This window comes from Daucus carota, chromosome 6, assembly GCF_001625215.2.
Source record: "Daucus carota subsp. sativus chromosome 6, DH1 v3.0, whole genome shotgun sequence".
NCBI classification, from domain to species: Eukaryota; Viridiplantae; Streptophyta; class Magnoliopsida; order Apiales; family Apiaceae; genus Daucus; species Daucus carota.
In genome coordinates this window covers 28,214,938-28,241,784 of record NC_030386.2, presented here as the reverse complement: position 1 = coordinate 28,241,784, position 26,847 = coordinate 28,214,938, and the positions used below count along the sequence as shown (strand labels likewise).

Sequence of the window (26,847 nt, the reverse complement as noted above, 5' to 3'; positions counted from 1 at the left end):
AACAAATTTGACAGGATTGAATCGACCAAAATTGGATCAAAACCGTGAATTAATTTAAATCGAGCCGAATAAAAAACCGGTAATAATTGAATCATTCACAACTGAGCTGAACAAACATCAAAAAACAAATCATTCCAATTGTATCAAAATACATAAACATTTATACACCTTTTCTTCTGTTGAAGACCGGTTATAATTGAATCATTTAAAAATGGAAACGAATAAAAAATCGAGCACATGTTGAATCATACACAACTGAGCTGAACAAACACCAAAAAACAAATCATCCCAATTATACCAAAACACATAAACATTTATACACCTTTTCTTCTGTTGAGCTACACTTATACCTGTTATATAAATAGGTTAAAACACATAAACATTTATACACCTTTTTAATATAAATGGGTTAGTGATCAAATAGAAACTAAACTGTTATAACATTGTCCAGCAGATTGTGCCTTTGAGGCTTTGAGCCATGTTTAGGGTACTTCCTTAAATTACTAACCTAGAAAAGGTGGAGCTAGCAAAAGTAGAAGAATAAACAAGGTCAGGATGAATAAAAACTAAAAGCAGCATCTTTGTCCTATTAACTGCATGTATTGCAGAGCCATAATCATAACTTTGCAGTCAACACAAAAGCAACAACTATTTTGGTCATAGTAAGTGTATATACAACAAAACCTCCTTGTTCACAGGAGCAGACACAATATTGAAAACTAAGAAAGCTAATGATATGATTTTATCAAGGATAGATTACAGGCCAGTAAGGTAGTTCCAAATTTTCAAGGTTTTCTGGCAATGTCGGTAACAATCACATCAGAGCGTTGCAAGTCATGGCTGTTTGCATATGCAGATCTAATAGTATATCTAAGGCGGACTTACCTGCTATACTTAAGCAACAAATGAAATGAACAAATTGAAGAACGACGTCTTTGGTTCTCTATACAAGAACACTATAGTCATTTTGATGCTCAACGTCCTTGCTAGATTCTAGGGAGGACTGTGAGACAACAGCGAGGTCGGCATTCGACGGCACTGAAGTATTGACACTGATCATATGAGCATACTGAGTCTCATCAACTGCCTCCACTGCATGCTTGAAGTGTGAGTCATCAACTTGATTCTCAAGACAACCTTGTGTTTCTACAACCTTATTAGGCAAATAACACAGTTCAGCATCCTCACCCTCGCTGGCAGGGAGACATAGCTGTGAATGATCCAACTCACTGTTTAAATGGTATAATGGCGATTGATCCGCTTCCATCTGCACTACACACAAGCCTGACCGGACACCCTCAGTTTCTACATGGGAGAGTCCTAGGTGCTCTTTCCGCTTCCGTTTTCCTGCACTTTTCCTTCTTACCCTCTCCTTTCCTCTGATCCTTTTTACAATATCATCTTGCGGGTTAGCAACTTCTACAATCAGACTTCCTCCATGGTCCCTCAAACACTCGTGAGCAAGATACCTTATCCTTGCCACTGCATTTATTTGATGATCATCCATCCCCTGTGTTGAAAGCATATCCACCACATGTGCAATGTCCCTCAGTGCAACATTCTGCAGAAGCAGTTGTTCAGGATGATAATTAAAAAGTGAACACATTGTAGGTTTCTTTTTGGATAATCAGCTAAAACACAGTACATATTACACCAGTATGAAATAAATATATATAGCAGGCTTTACTGTAATTAACTAAATGAAAATAGGGCATACCATTCTTTGAAATTCAGATGTTATTGGCACAGGCCTCCCAACTAATTTCCGAGTGATATTTAGATACCAAGGCATATACTCACTCTCATCCACATCTTCATCAATGTCCACAACTCGAAGATGACGATCCACCCATTCTGTCAGTTCTGATTCCATTTTTCCTGCCAAGTCCACACCCCCATCCACTCCACGGCTCTTCCTCTCCCACCTCTGCACATCTTGTGGTATTGGTTGTTGCATGCCAAATTGCCTTAAGCAGCGATCCGGAAGGTGCCTTTCTGCCTTGTCAAAGCAAATTAACATTGTATTTGATCTCCCAAGAATCAGATTGTTTCTTATGTCATACGGTATAGCCACAAGACTTATATTCGAGTAAGGGCACCACTCAACCTGTATATTATGAACTAATATAGTTCAATTATTTCTGTTCCGAAAGGATGTTTACGCATCATAGCACTTTAAAGAATACAACTTACATCAGATGGCTTCAAAGAATCTAAAGCCTTACGGTAGAAGGCCACATCACGGTTGGTTGCACCACATTGTTTTCCTTTCCATCTAAGTACAAACGGAAAGCAATCATGCTTTGGTTCTTGCTTAAGCTTTGGGCGGCCAACACTCAGACGGTAGTAGCTCCAGCACTACAGAAATAAATAAAATAAACAGGGTTCACATCCTTTTTGTAGATTTCTTAAAACATACCACATTTCTTCTAAATTAAAATGGATTTTCCAACAGAAGATAGGAAATTGATATAGCAGCAAAGATGACCTGTAGCATTGTTAAACAGCCACTAATGGTGCTCTGAGACTTTAAAGATGCATTACCCAGGGCTCTATACAAGAATGACAATGCTGCTGCACCCCATGCATACTTCCCAGCTAATATAAAATTTTCAAATAATGGAAGGTACATAACAGGTACTTTATTACCAGTTGTGGTAGAAAAAATTGTACTACCAACAAGGTAAAGAAGATAGGCGCGTGTATGTCGCTCAATATCTTCAAATTTTGCATCCTCCGGACACCAGAAGAAGGTCTCTTTTAACCAACTGAGCTTCACCATCCCGCCACTTGTGGAACCAGAGTCTGGTGCTCTGCCTAAATACTTCATACATACTGCTTCACAGCTTGTATAAGTTACCCCTATAACTGGGTCTCCATCAATCGGTAACCCAAGTAAGAAACCAACATCTTCTAGAGTCACAGTCATTTCTCCAACAGTAAAATGGAAAGTGTTTGTTTCCCTCCTCCATCTCTCAACTAAAGCAGATATGAGAGGGTTGTCCAAACTGATTGCTGGTATCAATCTCAAGTAGCCAAATCCAGCATTAGTGATTAACTCAATCTGTTTAGGAGTGAGTCTCCACTGATCAAGCTTTGAAGTGTGTTCGTGACATCTTAGTGCACCACGCTCCTGTCATCATGTCAGTCAACTGTTTAGCGTTAATATATACTCCAGAAACCATCCAGGAAATGAGCAATATCACAGTGATATAACAATATATTACAATGTGAGAAGGAAGGAACTTGTTTTAAAGTAAAGTACCTGCCCCTCCCACACTGCTGAAGAGACGTGCTTATCCTGATCATGCAATACAGAATCATCAATTGGTCCAGGATTGCATCCTGGAGTGCTTCCATACATTTCCATCATCTCATATAATCCAAACTGGATAGGATTAGTGACAAACAGGTAACTTAAGAAATAATAATAATGATATGAATCAAGAACAATTTTGATGAATATCAAATTTTTAAAGCTCGAACATTTTAATCCTCGCAAACATATAATAAGGGATAGAAAATATATGGACTCACTGAAGAGAAGCATAGATAATTCCTACCCTTGAGTGATTTATTTAAGAGTAATATTCTCAGGGATTAAGTAGAGGAGCGCGGAAGGTACTGAAAAAATGACAAAAAGCTCCCAATATTCACAACTTTTTCAGTTTTTTTTGGGCGAACATATTATATCAAGAGTCGTTTGCAGGATAAATAAGCACAAATTTGGTTGAAACTGCTCTTTCATCTGATGCCAATTCACTGAGTGTGGAAATTTAAATAAGGAAAACATAATCAACTAGAACCAAAACTGTGCAAGTCTTACCTGAAAATAGACTAAAAGCAGCAACCCCCCCCCCCCCCCCCCCCCCCAAACACACACACACACACACACAAAATTCACTAAACTCTGCTATATATAAATTGCAACTACATTTATATATAAATTGCAACTACATTTATCAAGTCCTTACATTTAAAGATTTGCAATCATAAAGGGTATACCATATATACAGCGTTCTATACAACATACAAAAAATTCAAGTGTTAAGACATGGTGCATAACAGTATCGCGAGTATAGCGACAAATTATGTTCAACTTTTACAGGCCTAACTAACATTGAACAACCCGTTGTCTTAATTCCAAGTCAAACAACATATACTATAAATACCGAAAGATTAAATCTTTAGTTTGTGAGCGATATATTTGACGTCAATAGCATTACGGATGCAATTTCCGTGCTTGATCTTTCCCGTGAAATACTAACAAGACATCTGGCCAACAATAGTCATTTTTTAACATATACATACATCCACATACATCCTAGTGAGAAAAACAACAAATTGAATAAGGCTACAGGAAATCAAGAAAGTAAATTACACACGCATAACAAGTAAACACAAACATGTATGATGTATGTATAACAAGGCTCAGGCAAACACACATATATTCAAAGATTACAAAAATTCTATGTATGAAAATTGAAAACGAAAAGCCTTTGATTTTGTTTATCACAAAAGAGGGGAAATTGTTAGGGCAAAACAGAAACGAGATAAGAAATTAGGACAAAGCATCCCAAAGATTAAATAAATTTAAACAGGGATTAATATTATTCTGAATTAGAAAATTAAAAAAATTAGATACCTGATGTTGCCGGCAACGAGATGAAGCTACGGCGTCGTTCTACCACAAGCCCTAAGTCAGGAGTTTGTTACAAGGAAAGTCTCGTCTGGATGTTGGGATGAAACAGCCTCACATACTTTTACCCTTTAACAAATATAATATATATATAAGAACAAGAACAAAGTTCCATGTAGTACAAAGAAAATTCTTTTTCCACTTGTTTATTTATGCAAAATGTTACCGGTATATTCTTATTACATTAGTAATAAGAAATATGTATTGTGTCCTCGGATAGTTTTACTGGATAATAAATTATATTAACGGTATACAAATAAATAGAAAAAAAAATTAATATGCTTATTGAATTATGAATAGATCCCTATCCATTTTATCAAATGAAGAGTATATCTATACATTTTTTTAGGGTGCTGCTCCTAAGTGGCTAGTATCAAGGAATAACAATTAATATGTTGAGCATTTGATACGTTTGTTGACGATTATAAGTAGCAAAATATAAGAAATATGGACAAGATCACAGGTTATAACTGGCGGACACTTATTGAAACTCCTGAAAATAATATCGACAAGATCATAAGTTATAAGTAGCGGACTCTTATTAGCAACATATAAGTATAGTGGTATCTTATAATATATAATTGAAATTTGGGAAAGTAATACTGGTATAATCTTATTGTAAGTTATTTGATGTTTGTTGTTGACAGTAATGGGCCGTTGAAGACAAAAAAATATTAATAAGATTATCGGATACAAGTAGCAGACACTTATTCAAACTTCTCAAACCACTATCGGCAAGATTATAAATTACAAATGACAAACATTTATTGGGATTCTTAAGTGTAGTTTTGGTTATCATGAAGTAGTTTTATAATTGTCCGGTTAGAAAACCGTCAAGTCTACGATCTATATATATGATAAGCGTTCTGATTTAAACATATAGACATATCGGGAGACAGAGATATTGTATAATATCTGATCGAAATCTAGGAGAATAATACTTGTATACTTTTACCATAATTATTGTAGATTTTTATAATTGTGTGGTGCAACAATAAAGATTGGTTTAAGGCTTTTAAGCCGCAAATCTACATTCATGTTATAACATTTATGCACTCAGTTTATATGACGGTTCGTGGATACAACTAATTATTTTTATAAACGATTAATTTGTATTAAAAAGTAAACACTCGGACAAAAGAATAAGCACCAGGAACTCATACGGACAAAGGAGTCTTAAATCATTTTTGACTCGACGAGTTTCCTCGCACGAGATCTTGAAGGTAGCGTGTTTGATTGAGACAGAGATTCAGTCGTGGATTGATCGAGAAACTATCGGAAATCTTACGTCATCGCTCCTAAATTACAGGATTTGATTCTGAAATCGCGAGTTTTCGAGGCATTGGAATTGATTTAATTGATTTTTTGATTGCAATACTTGTTGATTTTGTTTTTATGGTTGTTTTTTTGATATTAATATTGGCCTCGCAGGCCTTTACAACCCGTTGCAACTTATTATAAAAATAAATATAATTTTCAAAATATTTTTTTAAAATTTCATTTCTGGTTGCGGTCGCTAGCAGTTGCATATGATTGCATATGCAATCACCGTATTTTTGCAAATATTTTTTGGAACATAGTATGTTTTCAATATATTTTAAAAGTCGACAATATTTTTGCAAAAAATATTTTAAACTTGGTTATTTATCTAAACTTTATGTGTCAATTTCATTTTGTCTCAATTTTGTTTTTGTTATTTGTAACATATAATATATTAATTTAAATCATTTTATTTAACTTAAAAAATTTAAATTACTTTTTTAAATATAATATTATAACATGTATACATTTCGATCATTATTACATATTATCATACGTATTGATGTACTGTTTATTATTATCAATTTTTAAAATTGTAATTTTATGTAATATTATCAAGTATAAAAATGTTATTTTTTGTTAATTAAATTTTTGAAATTTGTATTATAACAAATATGTTTTAATTATAATTACTATTTATTTTTAATTTAAATATTTACTCTAAAATGTTAACATAAATATAAAATTGTTAAAGTATTATATTTTTTTAAATATATTATATTATTTTTACTAATATAGAATAGATTTTGTTAATATAATATTTTAAATATAACTAATGATCATAGCTAATATAAACGGAGAATTAATAATAATTTTTTTAATTAAAAAAGTTTACTTTTAAATATTAACATAAATATAAAATATTATCATATTATCATTAAATATATTATTTTATTTTCATTAATATAGAACAAAATTAGCTTAATTTATTTTAATTATATATTTAGAATAATAAAAAAAGGGGTTTTTTCATAAATACCTAAGTCCAAAATTGTTTTTGCCAAAATACTATATATTTTTTTAAAAATATTTTGCAAAAATACCAAATTTTGAAAATATGTGCAAAAATACTGTATGCAACCACATAACCACATGGAACCATATTTGCGAAATTAACTATGGTTGCATTGAGTTTCAGTTGCAGACCGTATTTTTGCAAATATTTTTTAAAAAGTTAGTATTTTTGTAGTTTTTTTAATAATATAGTAAAATCACAAAAAAAAACTTAGAAAATATGATATTTTTTATAAATTCTCTAAAAAATAATATTTTAATTATAGTTAATGATCATAGCACTGCACATAAATTCTTGCATGTTCGATAAATTTTTAATTAATCATATTTAAACCGAAAGTTTTAACTCTCTTAATTAATCAGATACAATCTGAATGCATATAATAATACTATATAGTTATTGCATTAACAATCAAATAATCAAGGCATGTAGTTGTAAGGAAAAGAAGAGGACATGAAGGTTAGAAACATATATGACTCATGGTAGCAAAGTGGAGCAAATTAAACACTGATTGGATTGCAAATAAGTTGGAGAAAGAAAGCAAAGGAGTTTGCTAAAGAACGGGCAGGAAACAACATTAGCAAAAGGTACAGAGTACGATTGTAGTTGAAAGCTACTTGAGTAGTAGCCACGACTGAATGACTGATAATATGATTTTGGTCACTAGCCCGACCTTAAACAAGTGATCATTGCGCGCTCTTTCTTTCCATCACCTTTTACGTGTTTAGCTTTGTCTTTATGATTTTTTCTGTATTATATATATAGTACTCTATAAATTAGGATGTGTTTAGCTGTATGTATACTAATTTATAAATTGCTTGGGATGCTTTAATCGTATATGCTTGCTTTGGGAAACATTTTAAGAAGAAATCTAAACAGCCCCCTAATACAATGGGCACCACAGTCCACACAGTATTAGTATATATACGTGGTAAACGGGGGCTTATAGTCCCTGTGATTTTCGCTAATCGAACCTCAAAATTTATTTAATTATATAAATTTGTTTGCTCAAAGAGATCTATACTGATATCTGTTTCGGTGGACATGGATATTATATAGTTTTATTGTCTCTTTTGGTGAATGAAAGACTTTTCAACAACACAAATAGTTGTGTGCAGTGTCAAGTAAACCTAATGACTCGATTTCCTTGAGTAATATACAAGTGATCTACTCTTTGGATGGTAATAGTCGGGAACATTTATGCCATATTTGTTGCAGTTAGCTATGCTTCATCTTTCAAGAAAACAAGTTACAGCCCACATCGATCAGTTATCATGTTCAGATCTAAGTGCTTATAAGTTAAGAAGTAATATTGGATTAGATAATTACTTACCTAGCTAGAAGCTAGCAGTCAACTAATATCAATATTTGTTTATCATCAAGCCGTATGTGTATGCAGAAATGTACGCATAAAAGTTGAAAACAAAAGCACTGAGAAATGCAAGAACAAGAACAAAGTCATTGATTAATCGAGGTTGTCGAAATCCAGGAGGAGCTGATAGAAACTAGGGTTCCTCTCTTCGGGGCTAAATATTGCACTCTCGAAATCTTCTATCACTAATTTTTCCCTGCATTAATATAATTTAGCTGGTATGTATCATTGCCACCGATTCTGTGTAGCGACTAGCGATAATGCCTCATGTTAGATATGCTAATTCATCAGGCAATCTTGCTTGCTCAGAGATGCATTCGTACCTCTGGAAACTGCAATTGGTCAAATACAAGACACCTATCTATTTGACTCAACCGGACCCCACTGCCTGCAGTGCATGTATGTTAATCATCGAATTCGTGTCTTGACTAGGGCAAAATCGTCATCGTTCATGTTAGAAAAACGTTCCGAGGTTCGGGATGTACACGTTTAACAATTTTTGATCGATGTAAATTGACTACTCAGAGATCTCGAAATCTCAATGTTGTTGCTGTAGTTTCTGTTTTTTCCGTATTGCTGAAAGAATATCTCATGTATATAACCAAACACGAAAAAAGAAAATTAAAGAGAGTCCCGACATCTTTTATGCTCTTATAATTGTTGGACAAAATGGTTCGACAGGGGTATACCATATGTATACACAGACATCTGGGAAAAATATAGGGGCTGTTTGTATTGAAGAAGCAGAAGCTGCTTCTGGCTTCTGCTTTTCTTGACCCGTTTGTGTAAAGAAGTAGAAGCACTTTTAAGAAGCTGAGAATGCTAACTTCTCTCTCACAGCTTCTGCTTCTTTTCCAAACACTTTCCTAACTTATTTACTTCTCACTTCTACTCCACTTCTTTACTATAAGCAAGAAGTCACTTCTTTTAAGCTAACCCAAACGGCCCCATATTTTGAAAGCAACGGGCAATTCCAATATCAATGGATGATCTCTTATTTAAACAGCTGCGCAGCTGCGGTACAAATGAAATATTACTGTACTACCAATTTTCGAAGTAATATAATGTAATGTAATGTCACGCTGTGAACTCTTATATTTAAATGAATGATATTTGTGATTGTGCTTATGTGATTGAGTCTCAACATGAAGTTATACTTAACTTAAAATTGGAAGATCTGGATTCGGTACATACCTATAAACAAATTTCTTCAGCAAAGTAAATTTAAATTGAAATACTTAATATGAATACATATGACCTCGGATCCAACGTTTTTTTCCATATTATTAAGATTCGACTATTGTTAGCATTATCTCAAATCTTAAATAGGAATAATAGATGGAAGAAGAGGTGGCAGGTAAATAGAGTAGTGTGTTGGGGTCGGGCAAGGGATGAAAAAGGAGTAAGAAATGGAGGGTAGAAGTTTTGGGGGGTGGGGGTCTCACAAGTCGCTGTCAGCCATTAAGGAGGGGATTGGGGGCACGCATTCAAAAAGCTACACTTCCTTTTCATCACTCAACAAACACAAATACACTCCACGCTCCTCTCCACATCCATCTCCATCACTGTCTCGAGCGGGAACTTAATATAATCCTCTCTCTCTCCCTCTCTCTCAAACAAACACCTCTCTCACTCTCTAACAAACCTCTCTCTCTCTCTCAAACAAACCCCTCTTTCTCTCTCAAACAAACCTCTCTCTCTCGCTCTGCACAAACACTCTCATGGCGCTCTCGCTCAGCTGATTCTCCTCCACCTTCAATTAGCCTCTAGATCCGTGAGTCCTCTCCTTGTTTTTTTCATTCTCTACGTAATCTTTTATCTCTTTGTTAATTGCTTGCATATCTAGTTTCCATACTACTGTTTTACGCTTTCTCTCTCTAAACTTTTTAATATTTGTATGCATCGCTACATGTTTATCTCCTTCCCTTTGCGCAACTACATCTCTCCGCTCTTATTCATGAAAGCTTACTTGCCTTCAATTAACTAGTAGTAGCAGTGTTCAACCTAGAAAATAAAGTATATTATAGATGCTCTAAAAAACGAACACAAATTTCACTTTCTCTCTCTAGTTATATCTCTCACTAACTTTCTCTCTCTAAAACCACCCGACCGTAACAACTCTCGTGTCAACACTACTCATCACACACATTTAGATATAATATTATTATAATATATGTAGTACCATTAATCCATACCACTATGCTCATTCTCTCTCCTCTCTTTGCTAAAAAGCTGATTCTTCTGGTTTCTCTCCACACTCTCTCTCCTGGAAAGCAAGTCTTTTAAACATGGAGCGCTTCTCTATTCGGTGAGCTTCTTTAATTTCTCATTATTTAATCATAGCTTGTGGACTTTATTTAATTATGTTTCATTATGTTGTTTCTAAAATTAGAGAGTATACTTGCCAAATGAGAAGTGTAGATGTGATGAAATGCTGGCCGTTCGGTCCAACCAACATAGAGTATGTACAGGCATTTCTACCTGCTATTACTGTTAAGAAATTTAAGTGGTGGACCGATGAGCTGGAAAATGAGCTCACGGAGGATCTCACTTGTCCGGTGTGCTTCGTATTTAAAGCCTTGTCCACACAAGAATTGAATGGTCATGTGAGTAGATGCATTGTTCAATTAGGCAATACGGAGAATAGTAGGATGAGAGCAAAGTCGAGGATGCCAAAGAAGAGATCGATTGTTGAGCTTTTTGCAGTGGCACCTCAGGTTGACAAGGTATATGAGGATGAGGATGAAGATGGTGATGATTTAAGTGACCAAGACGACCATGTGAAGCTATCGGCCATGATTAGAACGCGGTTCAATGAGAAAAGGAACAGGAAAATGAAATCCAGAGATTTGACGTTAGTGAATGTTAGCATGAATTCGAAGAAGAGGAAGAGTGGTATGAAGAAGGGAAGAGAGGCGGACACCATTGATATATCAATTGATCGTAAGGTATGCGACTGGTATTTTCCCTTGATTATTTAAATGCTAGTACTCACACAATTAAGGTTATGCTTAATTTGTGGCTTTTTTTATTGTAAACAATTTGATTTAAGCATAAAATATTAATTCTTTTGTTTTAGTATTGTTAATAATGTCTTTATAGGCCACTATAACATTTGCATTCAGTATCTTTCTTTTTATTTATGCTCTGAAAAAGCTGGTTAAAAGCTGCATTTTCTCTAAAGCAATATATATAGATATAAATATAGAGGATGTCATTGTACTTGCTTGTTGTGTGACATAGGCGGCAATGAGATTCAGTATAAAGGGAAAAAGGTAAAAACAAGAGATGGGGTTTTCATGTTGGAGATTATTAACTGATTAAGTAGTATGTGAACTAGAATATGGTGCTGCAGCTGCACAGTAGTAGTGGGTCTGACTAGGGGTGGCAATATTGGACCCGACCCGACAACCCGACACGAATTCGACCCGCAAAATACGAATTCGGATTGGGGGTTTTCGGGTTCGGGTCGAATTCGGGTTGACCCAAAATCAACCCAGAAAAATCGGGTCATTTTCGGGTTGAATTCGGGTTACCCGAAATTGACCCGAAATTACCCGAAAATTAATATATAATATAAATATTATATATATTTTTATTATTTTTATAAAATTTATTAGTTAAATTTAATATAAAATTATTTAATTTAATAAAAATTAATTTATTTGGATTAAAATAATATTTATTTATTATTTAAAAAATATTTTTATTAATAAATATTAATTTTCGGGTCGGGTTCGGGTTACCCGCGGGTAGTGCGGGTCGGGTTCGGGTTGGGTATTCTGACCCATTAAATTTTCGGGTCGGGTAAATTTTTTGACCCGCGACTGTCAACCCGACCCGAACCCGACCCGAAACCCGAAATTGCCAGCCCTAGGTCTGACTATGCTTTTAATGGCTCTGAAAGACTATCCTTAGGTCCATGGGCAGTATATCTCACTATAATTTGATATTACTGTCCGTACTTTTTTTAAAAATCTTTTCTAGAGCCAGCACAATCTGGGCATAAGGGGAATATTGAATTTCTATGGTTCATCCTAAAGTATTAGTTATTCATAGAATTAGTAATTCTATTTGCTAGCTAGCCTAGCCATGGACGGATACCAAAGGAGTATTGGAGATCAATTTGTGAGGCTTAAGCGCAATAAAAATATAAACTTTCCATTATTCAAACCAACCTTGCATTAAGCATCACTGGACCTTCCCCTACGCTGTTACAAGCTAAATGTTTATCATATGTACGTTTGGTAAATGTTTTAGCATTGTGTATTTGTGTATATAAGAACCCATGCGACTTTGCTTACTTTCTATGATGCAATCAACTGATATACATAAAAAGTTTAGGGTTCACTCCCCTTACAAAATAATCTTATGCTGGAGAGCGTGTTATTTCTTTTGTCAGTGAAATATGGCGAACCTTATATGTAGCTGTACTAATGTAAAAAAGCTACAAGGTTAATGCATAATCAATTATTTAGAGCTCAGATTTTGGACAGGATATCTGTATTGGACCTCATCGGTACAGCTATTCGATCGAGCCAAAACTGAATTACAAGATAACACGGTAATGCACAGTTATATCACAGCATATATAGACATGCATTGGATAATACTGCTAATGATTCTGAAGTCAGTACTTGTGGATATTGCATCATGAATGATTCAGAGGCAGTATAGTCATCTTTCAATTTATGGCATTTGCTAATATGGTACAAGGATAGAAGAATATACACAACTGTGTAATATTAAATAAGTTCCACCTCTTCAGATATTGAAAACCAGAAGAGTTTTCCTCCCATTGTGGTATTTTCTATGCTTCAGGAATCGACATATACTTTATAAGTTCTTTCACAAATTATGAAAGTGCTTCTCCCTTTTTCTCAGGACAAATTACTTGCACCAAAACAGAAGCGCACATTTAATCCGACGGAAAATGTTACTGCCTCGCCACATATTCTAGAGTATGCAAAAAAATTGGGGGATGCTGCAGGAAAGAGGACAAAAGCGTTTGGGGCCTCCAAATTAACTTTGGGAAAAAAGAAGTCAGTCTTTTCCTTTCATTGCATTCTGAAAAAGCATTCAAAAGTTGTTTCAGGAAAGAAGAAGTCAACAATAAACACCTTTCCAGATTCCAATGAAGCAAATTGGTGTTCTACTAATCACTCAAACAGGCATGTAAGGATTTCAGGGAAGGATGATATACTTGAACGAAGGATGAAATCTGCTCCTCATGATGCAGTTTCTTCAGAAACCAATCTCTTGGCAGAAGAAAGGGACAAATTTTGCCCTTTAAATGTGGACAAAAGTAAAGGCAATTCTTCCATCAACAGGGAGGAAAACAATGAGTTCTTTTCTGTTACCGAGAAATCAACACCTGATACATGCTTGTGTGTGGAAAAATTTTGTTTTTCAAGGCCTCGTGATAGTCAAGAAAATTTAGTAGACAGACCTGTAGCTTCAAACAAATTTGCATACTACAGTGACCATGGTTATGAAGTTGCCTCACCTGATTCGTCATCTGCTTGCCCACCTGGATCTGGTTCAATGAGAAAGATGACGTATAAACCCAGCATAACCACTCGAGGAGACGAGAATTTGTCAATGTCTTGTACGTCCAAAGCAAAGGTGATTTCTCACTATGTGGATGACCCTAGACGTGATGGAGCTTGTTTTAAAGATTGTGTGACCTCATTTCCCCAGGCATCTTCATCTTCTTATGTTAGTAAGGAAAACTGGAATGCGTGCGGGGGGCAGATTTCCCCTCATTCGGCCTCAGAAAAGTACCCGGGCCAAATTTTAAGGTACCACCCTATCCCACATCTTTCACCAAAGGAACTAATGCATAGTTTATGTTCTCCGTCTGAGATGGAGCAAAGGAGTGAGGTGCATTTGGGAAGGCCCAGAAATGGAGATTATACGGGATTGCCTCTAAATTCACATGGAGAATATATCCAGCTCGCCAGTGGCAAAGGTGGGTTTAACCAGACGATCAGGCCAGCTATTTTTACAGATTCATCGAGAACCTTGGCATTTTGTACTGAACCACCAAGTAACCAGGACGGTCAGTTATCATTTATCAACCATGATGAGAGACTACCATCAGAGAAGCTGTGCCACGTTTTATCTTCCCATGGCCAATTCAAAGAGAAGCCAAATAGTATGGAATCATCTAGTTTGGGCACTACGAGTGGGACAGATGCGTCCTTAGAATTTCGAAGTTGCGATCCCATCTATCCTTATAAATCAGGTATCAACTTGATGAGCCTTCCTAGTCAGAGCAACAGAACTGATCAGTCACAGAATTACTCTAATGATAGAAACATGTATCCGGAAAGGCACCCTAATCTTATCTTAGGAAATGGCACTCAACCAACAATGCGATTGATGGGCCAAGAATTCTCTATTGGTAAAAATTACAGAAATTCACACGAGGGGCAAAAAGTTTGGATGGACAATCAGATTATGGTTCATCATGATGGCAATGCTATCAGTTATGAATCCTCAAGACACTTTCAGCAAGACTTAATGATGCAGCGAGGAATAGAAAAAAATAAAAGGATTGCATCTTCATCAGAAATTCAGATAGATATGCTCTCACAAAGCGTTTTTCAGATAATACCCCCGGATTCCAGGTTTAGTAGTCCATCCATTGGCTGTCAAACTAATGCTGTGTATGAAAATGCCTGTCGTGCCTTTGGTGGGGTTCCTGTTCCTCAGACGTATCCTTATCTTCCTCCAGATTATTCACCTGCAATCTTTAACAAGGGATCCAGCTCTCAGGAAACTTTTGTATGCGAACATGAATCTCTACCTCTCAATCACCAACCAGTGAGAGCATCCTCATCTTATAATGCTTACCAAAGCTTGAGCTCAAACTATGCTGAAAATTCTAGGATGCTGCCTCAACCTCATTCTACAAGCTCAGCCTTCAAGTTTCCTTTTTTGTACACTGATTTAGGAGAGCATGCTCAGCCATATAATTGCCAGAGCTCTTCTAAGAGCATTACCTCGTCTTTGTTAAATGCTGCACAAGCTAATGAATCTACGATTGGTTCATTCCAATTCTATTCTAATGCAACTGATAGTCATCATCACCATTGCATTTCCAGTAATAACTTTCAAAAATCCCAATTTGTTCGCTGCACAACAGATGTTCCGTATATACACAATCCCTTGACTATCCAGTCTCCTTTGCAGAATGGACCTAATTTGGCTTCTATAGCTCGACCTCCAATCCGCCCAAGGTTTCTCCCAACTTCAACAATGAATGAAAAACGTGAGTATAGATTGAAGTTTAAAGAGCGAATCAAGGCAAGACTTTGTGTTAAAGACCCTCAGAGTAAACGAACCAAAAAGAAGCCTGGATCAAAGCCTGTCAAGTTAACGACGCCAGGAGATATGAGTAGTGGTGTGACTGTGTCAAAGCTTGTTGGTGATGCTGAAATTGGTGCACTTGAAAGAAAAGAAACAACCGTGCTTGATAGATCTGGTGATGTAGCAAAAACTATAATTAGTGCAAGCAAACCTGGAAATCCATTAGAAGGTCCTCTAAAGCTCACTGCCGGGGCTAAGCACATCTTCAACCCTAGTGGTGAATGTATGTACAGTAGTGACTCCAAGCTGACACACTCAAAAGTTCCTTTCACTACGCAATCAGATTCTGCAATACCTTTGGAATCACATCCATCCAAGATCTACCGGTTTTAGTTGTAAGTTTATCATACAATGTAGAATTCTTTAATTATTGAAAGGTTGATAATTTGTTATCTGTCCATGTTTCTTAACCATCAGTGGAACAGGTATGCTCTCGCAATTTACCGAATTGCCAAATTTGCTCAAGTGTTGTCGCTGTTCCACCATACCAGGTCATCTTCAAATCAGGAGTTCTTTTGTTAAATTAAACAGCTCAAATATAGTGCTCCTGTACGAACAGCCAAGTAGTGCTTCCTCATCTCTTCTTCTTGTTTTTTATAATGACTACAAATCTCTGCAGTCTATTGTATATGTGAATATCATGGAGGCCGTTTGTTGCTTTGCAAGATCTTTGATATCATCTTTGTAATTCCCTGTAAGATTAGTAATTATTTTGTTTTCATCTTAACCATGAGCCAATGTTTGTATCATGTAAAATCTTATTCTAAAGGGTTTGCTTAAGGAGCACCTAATTTGATTTTCTCTCATTTGCTCTAGTAATTCTGCAATTCTCATGCGCCTAGTTGCTCATCTCTAGAGAAATTGAGTAAATTATATTTGAAACAAATTAAAGTTATTTGGTTGTGAAATCTTGCCACTCCTGTCTGTGTTTTATGATACATGATCTTGTAGTATAACTTTTTAATTTCTTACACTATTTTAGAGCTTTTCAAATACTAAATCATTATATTTGTTAAATAAAATAAATCTATTTCATATATGTCATTTACATTATGTTTGTCACAACAAAATAATTTTTTTTGGAAAGGTAGTCATGGATAAAAGATTTTTTGGTGTGATATATAAGGAAATGGATTGAAGTTGGTCCTATTAATGATGTAATTTTTACATTACAATAGTGTAAATCAAAATGGTGTCATGAGTTGAAGTTCATTTTCTGTTTTAAGTTTTAATATTATGTTTCATTGGAAAGAATAAAATGATATATGTAAAAATAGACGATAATTGTTAAAATACAAGTATAGATTTGAAAAAAATGTGTTATCGTAAAATTTTAAGATGAAAACGGAGAAAAAGAGAAGAAGAAATAACAGAATTACAAGTAAAGATTTTGAAATAATGTGTGAGCATTAATTTTCTAGGATGAAATTCAAATAAAAGATATATATTATGAATCAGGATTGAACTTGTCTTGTCAGAGGAGAATCTAAACTTGGCAAGAGAATATCAGATTGGAATATCTAAAGTTCATTTGTCTTAACAAAAGATTTATAAATATTAAAATGCGAAAATAGAACTAATTGGTGTAGTCGTCTTTTAGTGATTAATCGTATAATCAAAGATTAATCGGAACATTAATCAAATATATAATATGATATAATAATATTTAACTTATCAATCAATTACATTAGTTTAAAAAAATATTTTTTGATTAATTGAATTGAAAATATCGAATCAGTTCGATACTTTGTAATATTAAATCGATTATTAATTAGTTAAATCAACAATTTTTACAATAAATAAGCAGGTAATTATTCATCCCAGCCAAATTAAACATTATAAATTTCGATCAATATGATTCTGCATTTCATTAAGAAACATTACAATCACTTGGTTCATAGATACCTGAGGTAATACATGTGTTGTGGCGTGAGCTTAAAATGATGAGTGCTTCTTGATTAAATTAATAAAATAAAAGAGAAGTCAGAAATAAGTCTAGACTTGTAAGTGATTAAATGATTAAAGTGTTTGAAAAAAAAATAAAATTCATAAAAAATTCTTAACTTTTTATAAATACTTATTGATTTCTTCCAACTTTTTAACTCTAGACTTAAAAGTCCGGCCAAACACCCCCATAATATGCCGTCCTTCTGCGGTGCTTCTTTGCTTCTCTCCCAGACTGCAACCATTATCGCATAAAAGAACCATTATTTAGCATGCAAGAACTCGAATATTAAATTTGTAGACATACACACAAACAATATTGCACGAATGACGTGAGATCAAAAGGCACAAGGTCCGTATTTCTGGATGTATCGTTCAACTGAATTTGGCATCCAGGTTCATCATCTGGAGAACTGATGTAAGCCACAGCACTGAAAACTGGCAGCACTAACCACATGCAAAACACTAGCTTCAGGCCTTCAGCCTTCATTGTATGGCCTAAACAAGGGATCATTCCCTTGTTTTTCAATCTCAATTCTCATATAACAATGGGGTTTTGTAAAATATATAAACGATTTTATGGAAATTATATACATATATAGTCTAGAATAAGCTAGCTAGGGTTGATAAAAAGGAGAGAATATAACTAGCCAGATGACCAAAAAATTCTCTCTTTCTGGGTCTAAACAACAAGAGAGAAGAACAAAGCAAAGGTAGAAAGAATCGAAAGTTATACTCCTACTTTGCCTTGCTGTGAAATAGGTCCAGACGGCTCCACAGTGAGAACTAAGAACCAAGGTTTACTGTTCAATACCACTTTTCTTGGTTCACTTGTACTGCTAAAGTAACTAAATTACTGTATATTTGACACTTTCCAACAAAAACCACAGCATCATGTGTGTCAGTAGGACAATAGATTCTGCAGAGAATCTGGGTTGTTTACTTGTTTTATAGCCTACTGGCCTCCACTCACAACGTCAATCAGGATAGGCCGGGTTTTATTAGTAGGTTTTAGGGCTAGTTATTGACCCAATTTTTTTTGTTTTTTTAACAGACTGTCACATTACTTTTTACACAGTATAAGAGAATATTTTTAATTTTATTTTATAAATATTAATTTGTCATCTTGTCAAATTGTAATTATAGTTTTTTCTTCACAAGAATAAACTTCTAAAACTAAACATTTAGAAATTATAGTAACAAACAATGAGCGTTTTTGTTAGGGTGCTGATTTATGCACACCCTAAACTTATTTATGCACACCCTCTCTCTTTTTTGGATCAAGTTGCCCTTAATTCATTTAGGAGTGTTTTGTTTTTTTATTTACTTAATTTATCTGCTACACGAGTTCAACATAGATCTTCATGGAAGAGTACGCAAACGCATCTCACTGCACCTGAAACTTATTTTACTTATCCTATTATCTACTCGTACTTAGTAGTGAAGGGGGTTTAACCGGAAGATGTTATTAGTTTGATAATACCTAAACCTAACTCACAAGTATATATTTGTGCATGTATTAAGTAGTTGGAACTTGGAAGAAGGAAAACAACAAGCAGAAGGATTGCAATCCAAACACAAATGTGCCTAATACTCATGAAATTGTAGGTGTCAAGCTGAGAAATGTCTGCAGTGCCTTCTGGTCCAGGTGTGATTAACCAAATGCAAATTTGGTGAAGCATCGAAGGATGAGGACGTGAAGAAATGCTGATTGAACAAAACAGAGTTTTTTTTACATCAGGCCAGCCACAAAGGAACCGAAGACTCAAATTTAAAATAGTAAAGAAAAGCATGGTTGCTAGAAGACCTCCTCGCAACAGTCAGATCTGGAAAAGTTTCTATCTTATTATATACTCCCTCCGTTTCTTTTTTCTTTTACTGTTTGTGATGTCGGTACTGTTCATAACATGAGACAAATTACTAATTTGCATCTAATCTATAAAATTAAATATAGTCATAAGTGATCTTGTTAGATTCGTATTCACGAGTACTTTAATACGGTGAAGTTTTTATATTTAATGCTACTACGAAATGAAAGATATGAACGATCAAAAGTGTGTGTTGACAAACGTGAAAAGTACAAACAGGAAAAGTATTTAGAGACGGAGGGAGTACTGTTTTATATTTTAATCCTTCAAGTGTCCTACAACCTCGGTTTGAATCCCCTAGAGAGGAAATCATCCCTGCAAGAAATAAAATCTAGAGTTACTAAATATATTAGTAGGAACATTAGCTGCAGAAAGATAATAAATTAAGTAAATAAAAAAACAAAACAATGCTAAAAGAATTAAGGGCAACTTCGTCCAAAAAAGATAGAGGGTGTGCATAAATAAGTTTAGGGTGTGCATAAATCAGCACCCTTTTGTTATTCAAACTAATTTTAAAAAGCAAGTATAAGGTTTTGATTTATTTAGTCAAAATCGTTTCCTTTTTATATTTTTGATATATGTATATTTTTTTTGCTTCTCCTCCAAAGCTTATTAAATGATCGAAACAAACACTTTGTTTTTATGTAATAAGGTTGTGTTCACTTGAATTGAATAAAATGAGGGGAGAATTGAATGAAAATATATCGACAAATTTTATGGAGGAAAAAAAAGTATGAGTTACAATAATTAAATGTGAGTGAGTTAAAACTTTTCATGAAGGAGATGATGGGAAAAGATGATGAACAAATAGAATGAACATTCTTTTCAAAACACGCGTGTTAAATTTTTAGTTATAATAGTTAAATGAAATAATCGAAGAAATGAAAATTATATACAATTTCACTAATCACTCACAATTTATAATACAAATTTTATTTCATTCTCGTTACGTTCCATCCAAGTGAACATAGCCTAAGGGCACAATATTGCACTATTATAATATCATTTTTGAATTTTAATTTACGAGATACATAGATTTTGGATAAAAAAAATATGACAAATTCTGTAGAATGAGAACAGTGTTCCGGGAGTCCTCTGATTAAAGAATCCTCCATGGAATCCGACCTTTATCCACTATAATATATGTAGTCACAAACATCATCTAAAGTTTATATGATATAAAATATATAATTTATTTGATATAATTACACAACATCAGATTTCTAAAATACATTTTCGTTAACTTATAAGTGGATTTTTGTATTTAAAAATTAAAATGAATTTTTTAAAATAAATTATTTGGACGTATAAATTGTTTTTTGAGATGCGAATTGTATTTGAAACCATATACGAAAAGAGCCCATACTATAAAAGGCCAGCCCAATTGAAATGAACTGATAGTCTAATATCGGTTTAAACTTACTTCAGGACATACCACAAATGGAAAAGCCCAACCCAATTGAGAATGATTTGATTTGTAATATCGGGTTGAATTTGAAAAAGCACAAACTGCCCTTTTTTACCCAAATTAAAAACCCTAATTGAACTCTCTCTCTTCTCAGCAGCTGCACTTGTACATCTCCTCTGTATGTGTTATTTCTCTCTTTCCATATGTATCTATCGTTTTGTGTTTATAAGATCCGAATATGTTGATGATTGTATTTAACCCGAGACCCGAATCCTACATCGTCTTTGTTATTCCGATCCGAATTTTAGGGTTATTATAACTTCCCCAATTTGACCCGGTTCTCGGGTTGTACCCGATCGGATCTTGGATTCGGGTTTTCTTCTCCAATCAACCCAGATATATCGTTTTGGTTTTTTCTGCCGCTTCAGTTTTTCCGACCCGGTTGCCGATGTGATGGGTTACTGGGTTCTTGCTAGTTTTATATTATTGTAAACTTGTGTTTATGTTCAGCTTAGTGCTGTATATTTGAATATGCATTATATCATTTTGAAAAAATTGCATAACAATATCCAAGTGCAGAACAATTGTTCTCGTGTTAAAATTGTTTTCAGTTGAGCGCGAGATTATATCAATAGATAGATATGCAGTATGCTTTTGAAGTGAAATTGTTTATGTTCTCTATTTTACTCTTGTCTGAGGAATGATGTAATGTTATATGTGGTACCTTATAGTCTAGTAATTTATTTTCAACTTCTGCTTATCTGATATGTGTGCACCATTCTCGACATAAGTCTATTGTGATTTGTGTGAATGAATAAAATTTTGCATGAATGTTATTCAGTAAACTACCTGACATGGAATTTTCGATGTGATAGTACACTTTTGTACAAATTTTACTGCGAGTGGATTTTATGAACTTACCTGCTACGCTTGACTAGTAATTTTGTCAAAATATAAACTCTACCTTATTTCAGCCTCACTGTTGTATACGTGTTAATCTTGTGTTTATCGTAACAGTTCTTGTGAACTGATTGGTTGCGAGCGATGGAGGACGAGCCTGTGCTTGTGGATTCTAGTAGGCTGAAATCTGTTGTCTGGAAAGATTTTGATAGGATTAGATTTGGTGATACATGTGTTGCGGTTTGTAAGCATTGTCAGAAGAAACTTAGTGGCTCAAGCACCAGTGGAACATCACATCTTAGGAATCATTTAGTCAGATGTCGAAGGAGATTGAATCATGATATAGTACCATTGGTCACAGCAAAAGGGAAGAAAAAGGAAGCAACAGTTGCTATTGCAGCAGTTTCTTTTGATCAAGAGCAACAAACAAGTGAAGTGGCCAATATTGTGCAGCCCAAATATGAACATGCTCATTCGAATTATGTCACTGGTAACTTGGTAAAAAGCAACTTTGATAATAAGAGGAGCCGTTTCGATCTCGCTCGCATGATTATATTGCATGGTTATCCTCTGCAAATGGTTGAGGATGTTGGCTTTAAGATTTTTGTTAGAAATCTTCAGCCTTTATTTGAGCTTGTTACGTTTGATGGAGTTGAGGGCGATTGTATGCAAATCTACCATAAAGAGAAACAGAAGGTGTCGGACATGTTAGATAAATTACCTGGTAAGATTAGTCTAAGTGCTGATATGTGGACCGGCAAGGGAGATGCCAAATACTTGTGTTTGACTGCACACTGCATTGATGATGAATGGCAGCTGAAGAAGAAGATCTTAAATTTTTTATTGGTTGATCCTTCTCATACTGAAGACATGCTTTCAGATGTGATCATGATGAGTCTAATGGAATGGGATATTGATCGGAAATTGTTTTCCATGACATTTGATAGTTGTCCAACCTATGACAACATAATATGTAAGATTAGAGACCAGCTCCGGCTCTCCCAGAACAATTTTCTTATATGCGATGGTCAGCTGTTTGAAGTACGCTGTGCAGCTAATTTAATCAAGAACATGGCCCAGGATGCATTGGAAGCCGTATCTGAGGTAACAGATAAAATTCGTGAAAGTATTCGACATGTTAAAAGTTCACAAGGAACACAGGAAAAATTTAATGAAATGGCTCAACTAGTTGGAATTAATAGCCAAAAGTGCTTATGTCTTGATAACTCACTGCAGTGGAATTCTACATATTTCATGCTTGATATGGCTTTAGAGTTTAAGGATGCATTTTCTCTGTTGCCAGAACATGACTCTGTCTATACTTCATGCCCATCTTATGAAGAGTGGGACAGAGCTAGTGCCATTGCTAGCTACTTGAAGCTCCTAATCGAAGTTTCTAATGTTTTTACTGGAAGCAAACATGTGACTGCAAATATTTATTTCCCTGAAATTTGTGAAATTCATATGCAGTTAATTGGCTGGTGTCATAAATCAGATGAGTTTATTAGTTCTTTAGGAATGAAGATGAAAACTAAATTTGATGATTATTGGAAAAAATGCAGCCTGGCTTTGGCTATTGCTGCTATCTTAGATCCTAGATTTAAGATGAAGCTTATAGAATATTACTATCCTCAAATTTATGGCAACAGCGCCCCAGAATGCATTGACATCGTTTCCAATTGCATGAAGGCACTTTACAATGGCCACTTAGCTTCTGATGGTCAGGCAGGGGATGGTTCTGGTAATGATTCTAGAGATAGGCTGATTGGTTTTGACAGGTTCCTCCATGAGACCTCACAAGGGCCAAATGTAAAATCTGACTTGGACAAGTACTTGGAAGAACCTCTATTTCCGCGTAATATGGAATTTAATATATTAAATTGGTGGAAAGTTCACACACCGAGGTATCCCATCCTCTCTACAATGGCACTCAACATTCTGGGTATTCCCATGTCAAAAGTTACATCAGATTCTGCCTTTGATGTTGGTGATCGAGTCCTTGACCCATACTGGAGTTTGTTGAGATCGAACACTGTGCAAGCCCTGATGTGTGCCCGGGACTGGATGCAGAATGACTCGGAAGGTTAGTTGTTTTTCCTTTGTTTGTCTTTTTAAAATTTTCTATTAGCAAAACACTCATGACTTGAACATCTCTTTTTTTGTTGTTGTTTACTAAATTGACTTGTATATCTTTGTAACAGATACCAAAACCTTGGCGGATGCTACCCCTTTAGCCATATGCTATGATACAAGCTAGCAAGTTAATGTCAGTACAGATCTTCATTTTACCTTTTTGCCATCCTTTCGAATCTTAAGTTATACATATGGTAGATCTGATTAGTTCTGTTATTAGCTTTTGAAGAATTACTGAATTAGGGTTGACCTTTTTCATGAATTGCTCCATCGAGAATTGTGGTTTAAGGTTGGATGTTTTGCCACTTTTTTGTGGCAGGCGTAAAAGCGAATTGTTAATGAAATGTTTTAATAGTTAAAAAGAATTAGCTTTCAGTCTTGTATTGTGTTAGTTCAGTGGTGTCTCCAGTTACGAAGTTCTTATTATGGCTATACTGTAATTACGAGTTGTAAACCATACACAAAAAAACAGCTCCCTCGTATCAGTCCCGGAGCCTATGAGCTCTTCTGACGTTAATTTTGTGGCAAATTGAGTCATTTGTCTAGCAAATAACTAAAAATGAAAAATTGATATGAGGTTCTCGAACTTGAGAGTTGAGACAATAAGTAGATGACCGGAAATAAACGGCGACTCTGAATGGGCTTTGTAAAGATTCTTTCTACGTTAGAAATCTAATGGGCCAGACGCAGAAGATAGTATATTTTTGTGGCCCGACCTACACGGAAAATCTGGACCTCATCCACTCTGGTGTCATGAAAGCAACCCAGAACGCCGAACAAACTCTGGCGTAAAAATATCAAATTCAAACGAGTCTCAGTCACAGTTTCCGGAAACCAAACTATTTTTTTTTTTTTTTGACAGATTCCGAAAACCAAACTTGATTACATTGGTTCCGAAACATTGCTTCTATTTGAAAACAATTGTACGTGTGGAGTGTGGTACCGCAAGTTAAACCTGTTTTAACCTCCTGACCAAAATCTTGCTCTTCTAACACGGTACACGATGCGTGAGAGTAGCTCATCTTCGTGCTTCGCTTAATTTATAAGTAGCTTCGGGCTTATAAGCGGCTCTTGAGCTCAGCCAAACACCATTTATATTAACTTGAAGCAGGAACACTGGAGTTATTCTTGCCCATATGAGCGCTAAATTCCGATTAATTTCTCTGCTAAAATTTCAACATTATAAAGAATCTGGTAAAATAATAATCAAGAAAACTGATGAGCATTGAAGTAGAGAGAGTAGAAATGGGCATACATATCACATGGGCTTGCCTGCAAACATGACTTGTCTTTTTCCTGAAAATAACAAACACTAACCAGGAACCATAGGGATGTAAACTGTACTCTCTGCTACTTATATGATATCTACATTAACTCCCCTCCCTTTAATTTCCCATACCATACAAATCACTACGTTGTCAACTTTATATCCCATGGCCATGAATGTATATGCATACACTCTTATACAAATATAATTACTATCACCATTCCTGTGCTTATTCATGTTCTTATTCTTGTTTTTGTACCATTTCTTTGGATGTAAGCTGTCCGATTCCTACTAGAATGTTTTCTTTACCGTTTCTCCCCTCTTTGCCAATGCAACTTTACACTATCTCCATATGAGTATATGACTATGCCAATCAAAATTTTAATTATCTATGCCTCGTGTAGCTTCAAAAGGTTGATATTCTATATTACCTGGACATCTGAGTACAAATTTTGGATCATTTGATTTTGGATAAGTGTTTCCGGTAAATGTGGAAAAGATCTAGCCTAAGAAACCACGGTTTGTGTTTACTTTTAGAGATTATGGGGCCATTTGAATTAGCTTAAAAAAAATAACTTCTTACTTAAATTAAAGAATTGAAATAAAAGTGAAAAATAAATAAGATAAGGTCAAAAGAAGTAGAAGTTAGAAGCATGCTTCTATGAAACAAACAGGCACTATATATGTTTTTTATGAAACAAACATGCACTATATATGTTTTCTAATGAAATATTATAGAATGTCTTTTACCGAACATGCATGTTTTGTAAATTATTATATTTTAAAAACAAAATATGTTAGCGAGGAACAGGCCTTGCAATATTCTATTTGAATTTTTTTTATATTTCAAGATATTTGAATAAAATTGTAATCTATCCTTTATAAAATAATATATATTACTCCCTCCGTCCCTATTTATGTGTCCACTTTGGAAGTAAAAATTTGTCCCTATTTATCTGTCCATTTATATAACCAATGCAAAAATTTTCATTTAATAACCTGAAAAGTCTTTGACTTTGTTCTTCAAGCTATAAATATCATGATTACTCCCTCTGTTTTTTTTATATGACGCTTTGACTTTTGGCACACATTTTTAAGTGCTTTTACCGGGTAGTTAAAAATACTCCCTCCGTCCCATTTTAGTTGTCACATTTCTATTTTTGTTGGTCAAATTAACTAATCTTTGACCGGGGATTATAAATCATTCTTTCATTATTTTAAAAAATTGAAAATTACATCTTAATGTAGATTAAAAGTTATTTCCGGTGACATATATTTTTTATTTTTTCAATTGATAAAATATTAATAAATCTCAGTCAAACTTTGGTCAATTTGACCGGCACAAAACCAAAGGTGACAACTAAAATGGGACGGAGGGAGTATTACTCCCTCCGTCCCTATTTATCTGTCCACTTTGGAAGTAAAAATTTGTCCCTATTTATCTGTTCATTTATACTTTCAAAACTAATTTAATGATAGTTTTTCAAATAGTATCTCCATAATTTCAATTTTCAAGGCTTGACTTATTTAAAACTTCGTTGAATTCA

The 26,847-nt window shown here is 34.6% G+C and overlaps 3 protein-coding genes across 5 annotated transcripts; 2 read left to right on the top strand and 1 right to left on the bottom strand.

Annotated features, from left to right (window-relative positions):
• Window positions 1-630: 630 nt before the first annotated feature.
• On the bottom strand, window positions 631-4,765 carry LOC108228005 (protein MAIN-LIKE 2). 3 transcript variants are annotated; one of them, XM_017403453.2, is made up of 6 exons: window positions 4,646-4,765; window positions 3,266-3,388; window positions 2,489-3,133; window positions 2,194-2,358; window positions 1,718-2,107; window positions 631-1,561 (listed from the first exon to the last, which is right to left on the bottom strand). In XM_017403453.2, exons 2-6 carry the CDS (start codon window positions 3,371-3,373, stop codon window positions 944-946), a joined length of 1,926 nt encoding a protein of 641 aa, XP_017258942.1. In that variant the 5' UTR covers window positions 3,374-3,388; window positions 4,646-4,765; the 3' UTR covers window positions 631-943. The 3 variants fall into 3 exon arrangements, with proteins under 3 accessions (XP_017258942.1, XP_017258943.1, XP_017258941.1); XM_017403454.2 differs by having other exon boundaries at window positions 3,266-3,373; window positions 4,646-4,755; XM_017403452.2 differs by lacking the exon at window positions 4,646-4,765 and having other exon boundaries at window positions 713-1,561; window positions 3,266-3,686.
• A 5,141-nt stretch (window positions 4,766-9,906) lies between these two features.
• Window positions 9,907-16,595, top strand: LOC108227789 (uncharacterized). The gene is made up of 5 exons (XM_064079781.1): window positions 9,907-10,180; window positions 10,639-10,714; window positions 10,799-11,354; window positions 13,291-16,115; window positions 16,206-16,595. The coding sequence occupies exons 2-4, from the start codon at window positions 10,695-10,697 to the stop codon at window positions 16,111-16,113; spliced, it is 3,399 nt and encodes a 1,132-aa protein (XP_063935851.1). The 5' UTR covers window positions 9,907-10,180; window positions 10,639-10,694; the 3' UTR covers window positions 16,114-16,115; window positions 16,206-16,595.
• A 4,445-nt stretch (window positions 16,596-21,040) lies between these two features.
• Window positions 21,041-24,408, top strand: LOC108224903 (zinc finger BED domain-containing protein RICESLEEPER 2-like). The gene is made up of 3 exons (XM_017399663.2): window positions 21,041-21,178; window positions 22,018-23,983; window positions 24,102-24,408. Exons 2-3 carry the CDS (start codon window positions 22,045-22,047, stop codon window positions 24,155-24,157), a joined length of 1,995 nt encoding a protein of 664 aa, XP_017255152.1. The 5' UTR covers window positions 21,041-21,178; window positions 22,018-22,044; the 3' UTR covers window positions 24,158-24,408.
• Window positions 24,409-26,847: the final 2,439 nt, after the last annotated feature.

What these genes read in the sequence shown, in the direction of transcription:
- LOC108228005 (XM_017403452.2), bottom strand. Translation starts at nt 3,550, where the DNA reads ATGCTTCTCTTCAGTGAGTCCATATATTTTCTATCCCTTATTATATGT. An exon ending in GCTGTTTAACAATGCTACAG is followed by an intron (nt 2,359 to 2,488) that starts GTCATCTTTGCT and finishes TTATTTCTGTAG; the next exon opens with TGCTGGAGCTACTACCGTCT. An exon ending in ATTCTTTGAAGCCATCTGAT is followed by an intron (nt 2,108 to 2,193) that starts GTAAGTTGTATT and finishes CATAATATACAG; the next exon opens with GTTGAGTGGTGCCCTTACTC.
- LOC108227789 (XM_064079781.1), top strand. Translation starts at nt 10,695, where the DNA reads ATGGAGCGCTTCTCTATTCG. An exon ending in ATGGAGCGCTTCTCTATTCG is followed by an intron (nt 10,715 to 10,798) that starts GTGAGCTTCTTT and finishes TTCTAAAATTAG; the next exon opens with AGAGTATACTTGCCAAATGA. An exon ending in ATATATCAATTGATCGTAAG is followed by an intron (nt 11,355 to 13,290) that starts GTATGCGACTGG and finishes CCTTTTTCTCAG; the next exon opens with GACAAATTACTTGCACCAAA.
- LOC108224903 (XM_017399663.2), top strand. Translation starts at nt 22,045, where the DNA reads ATGGAGGACGAGCCTGTGCTTGTGGATTCTAGTAGGCTGAAATCTGTT. An exon ending in GATGCAGAATGACTCGGAAG is followed by an intron (nt 23,984 to 24,101) that starts GTTAGTTGTTTT and finishes TCTTTGTAACAG; the next exon opens with ATACCAAAACCTTGGCGGAT.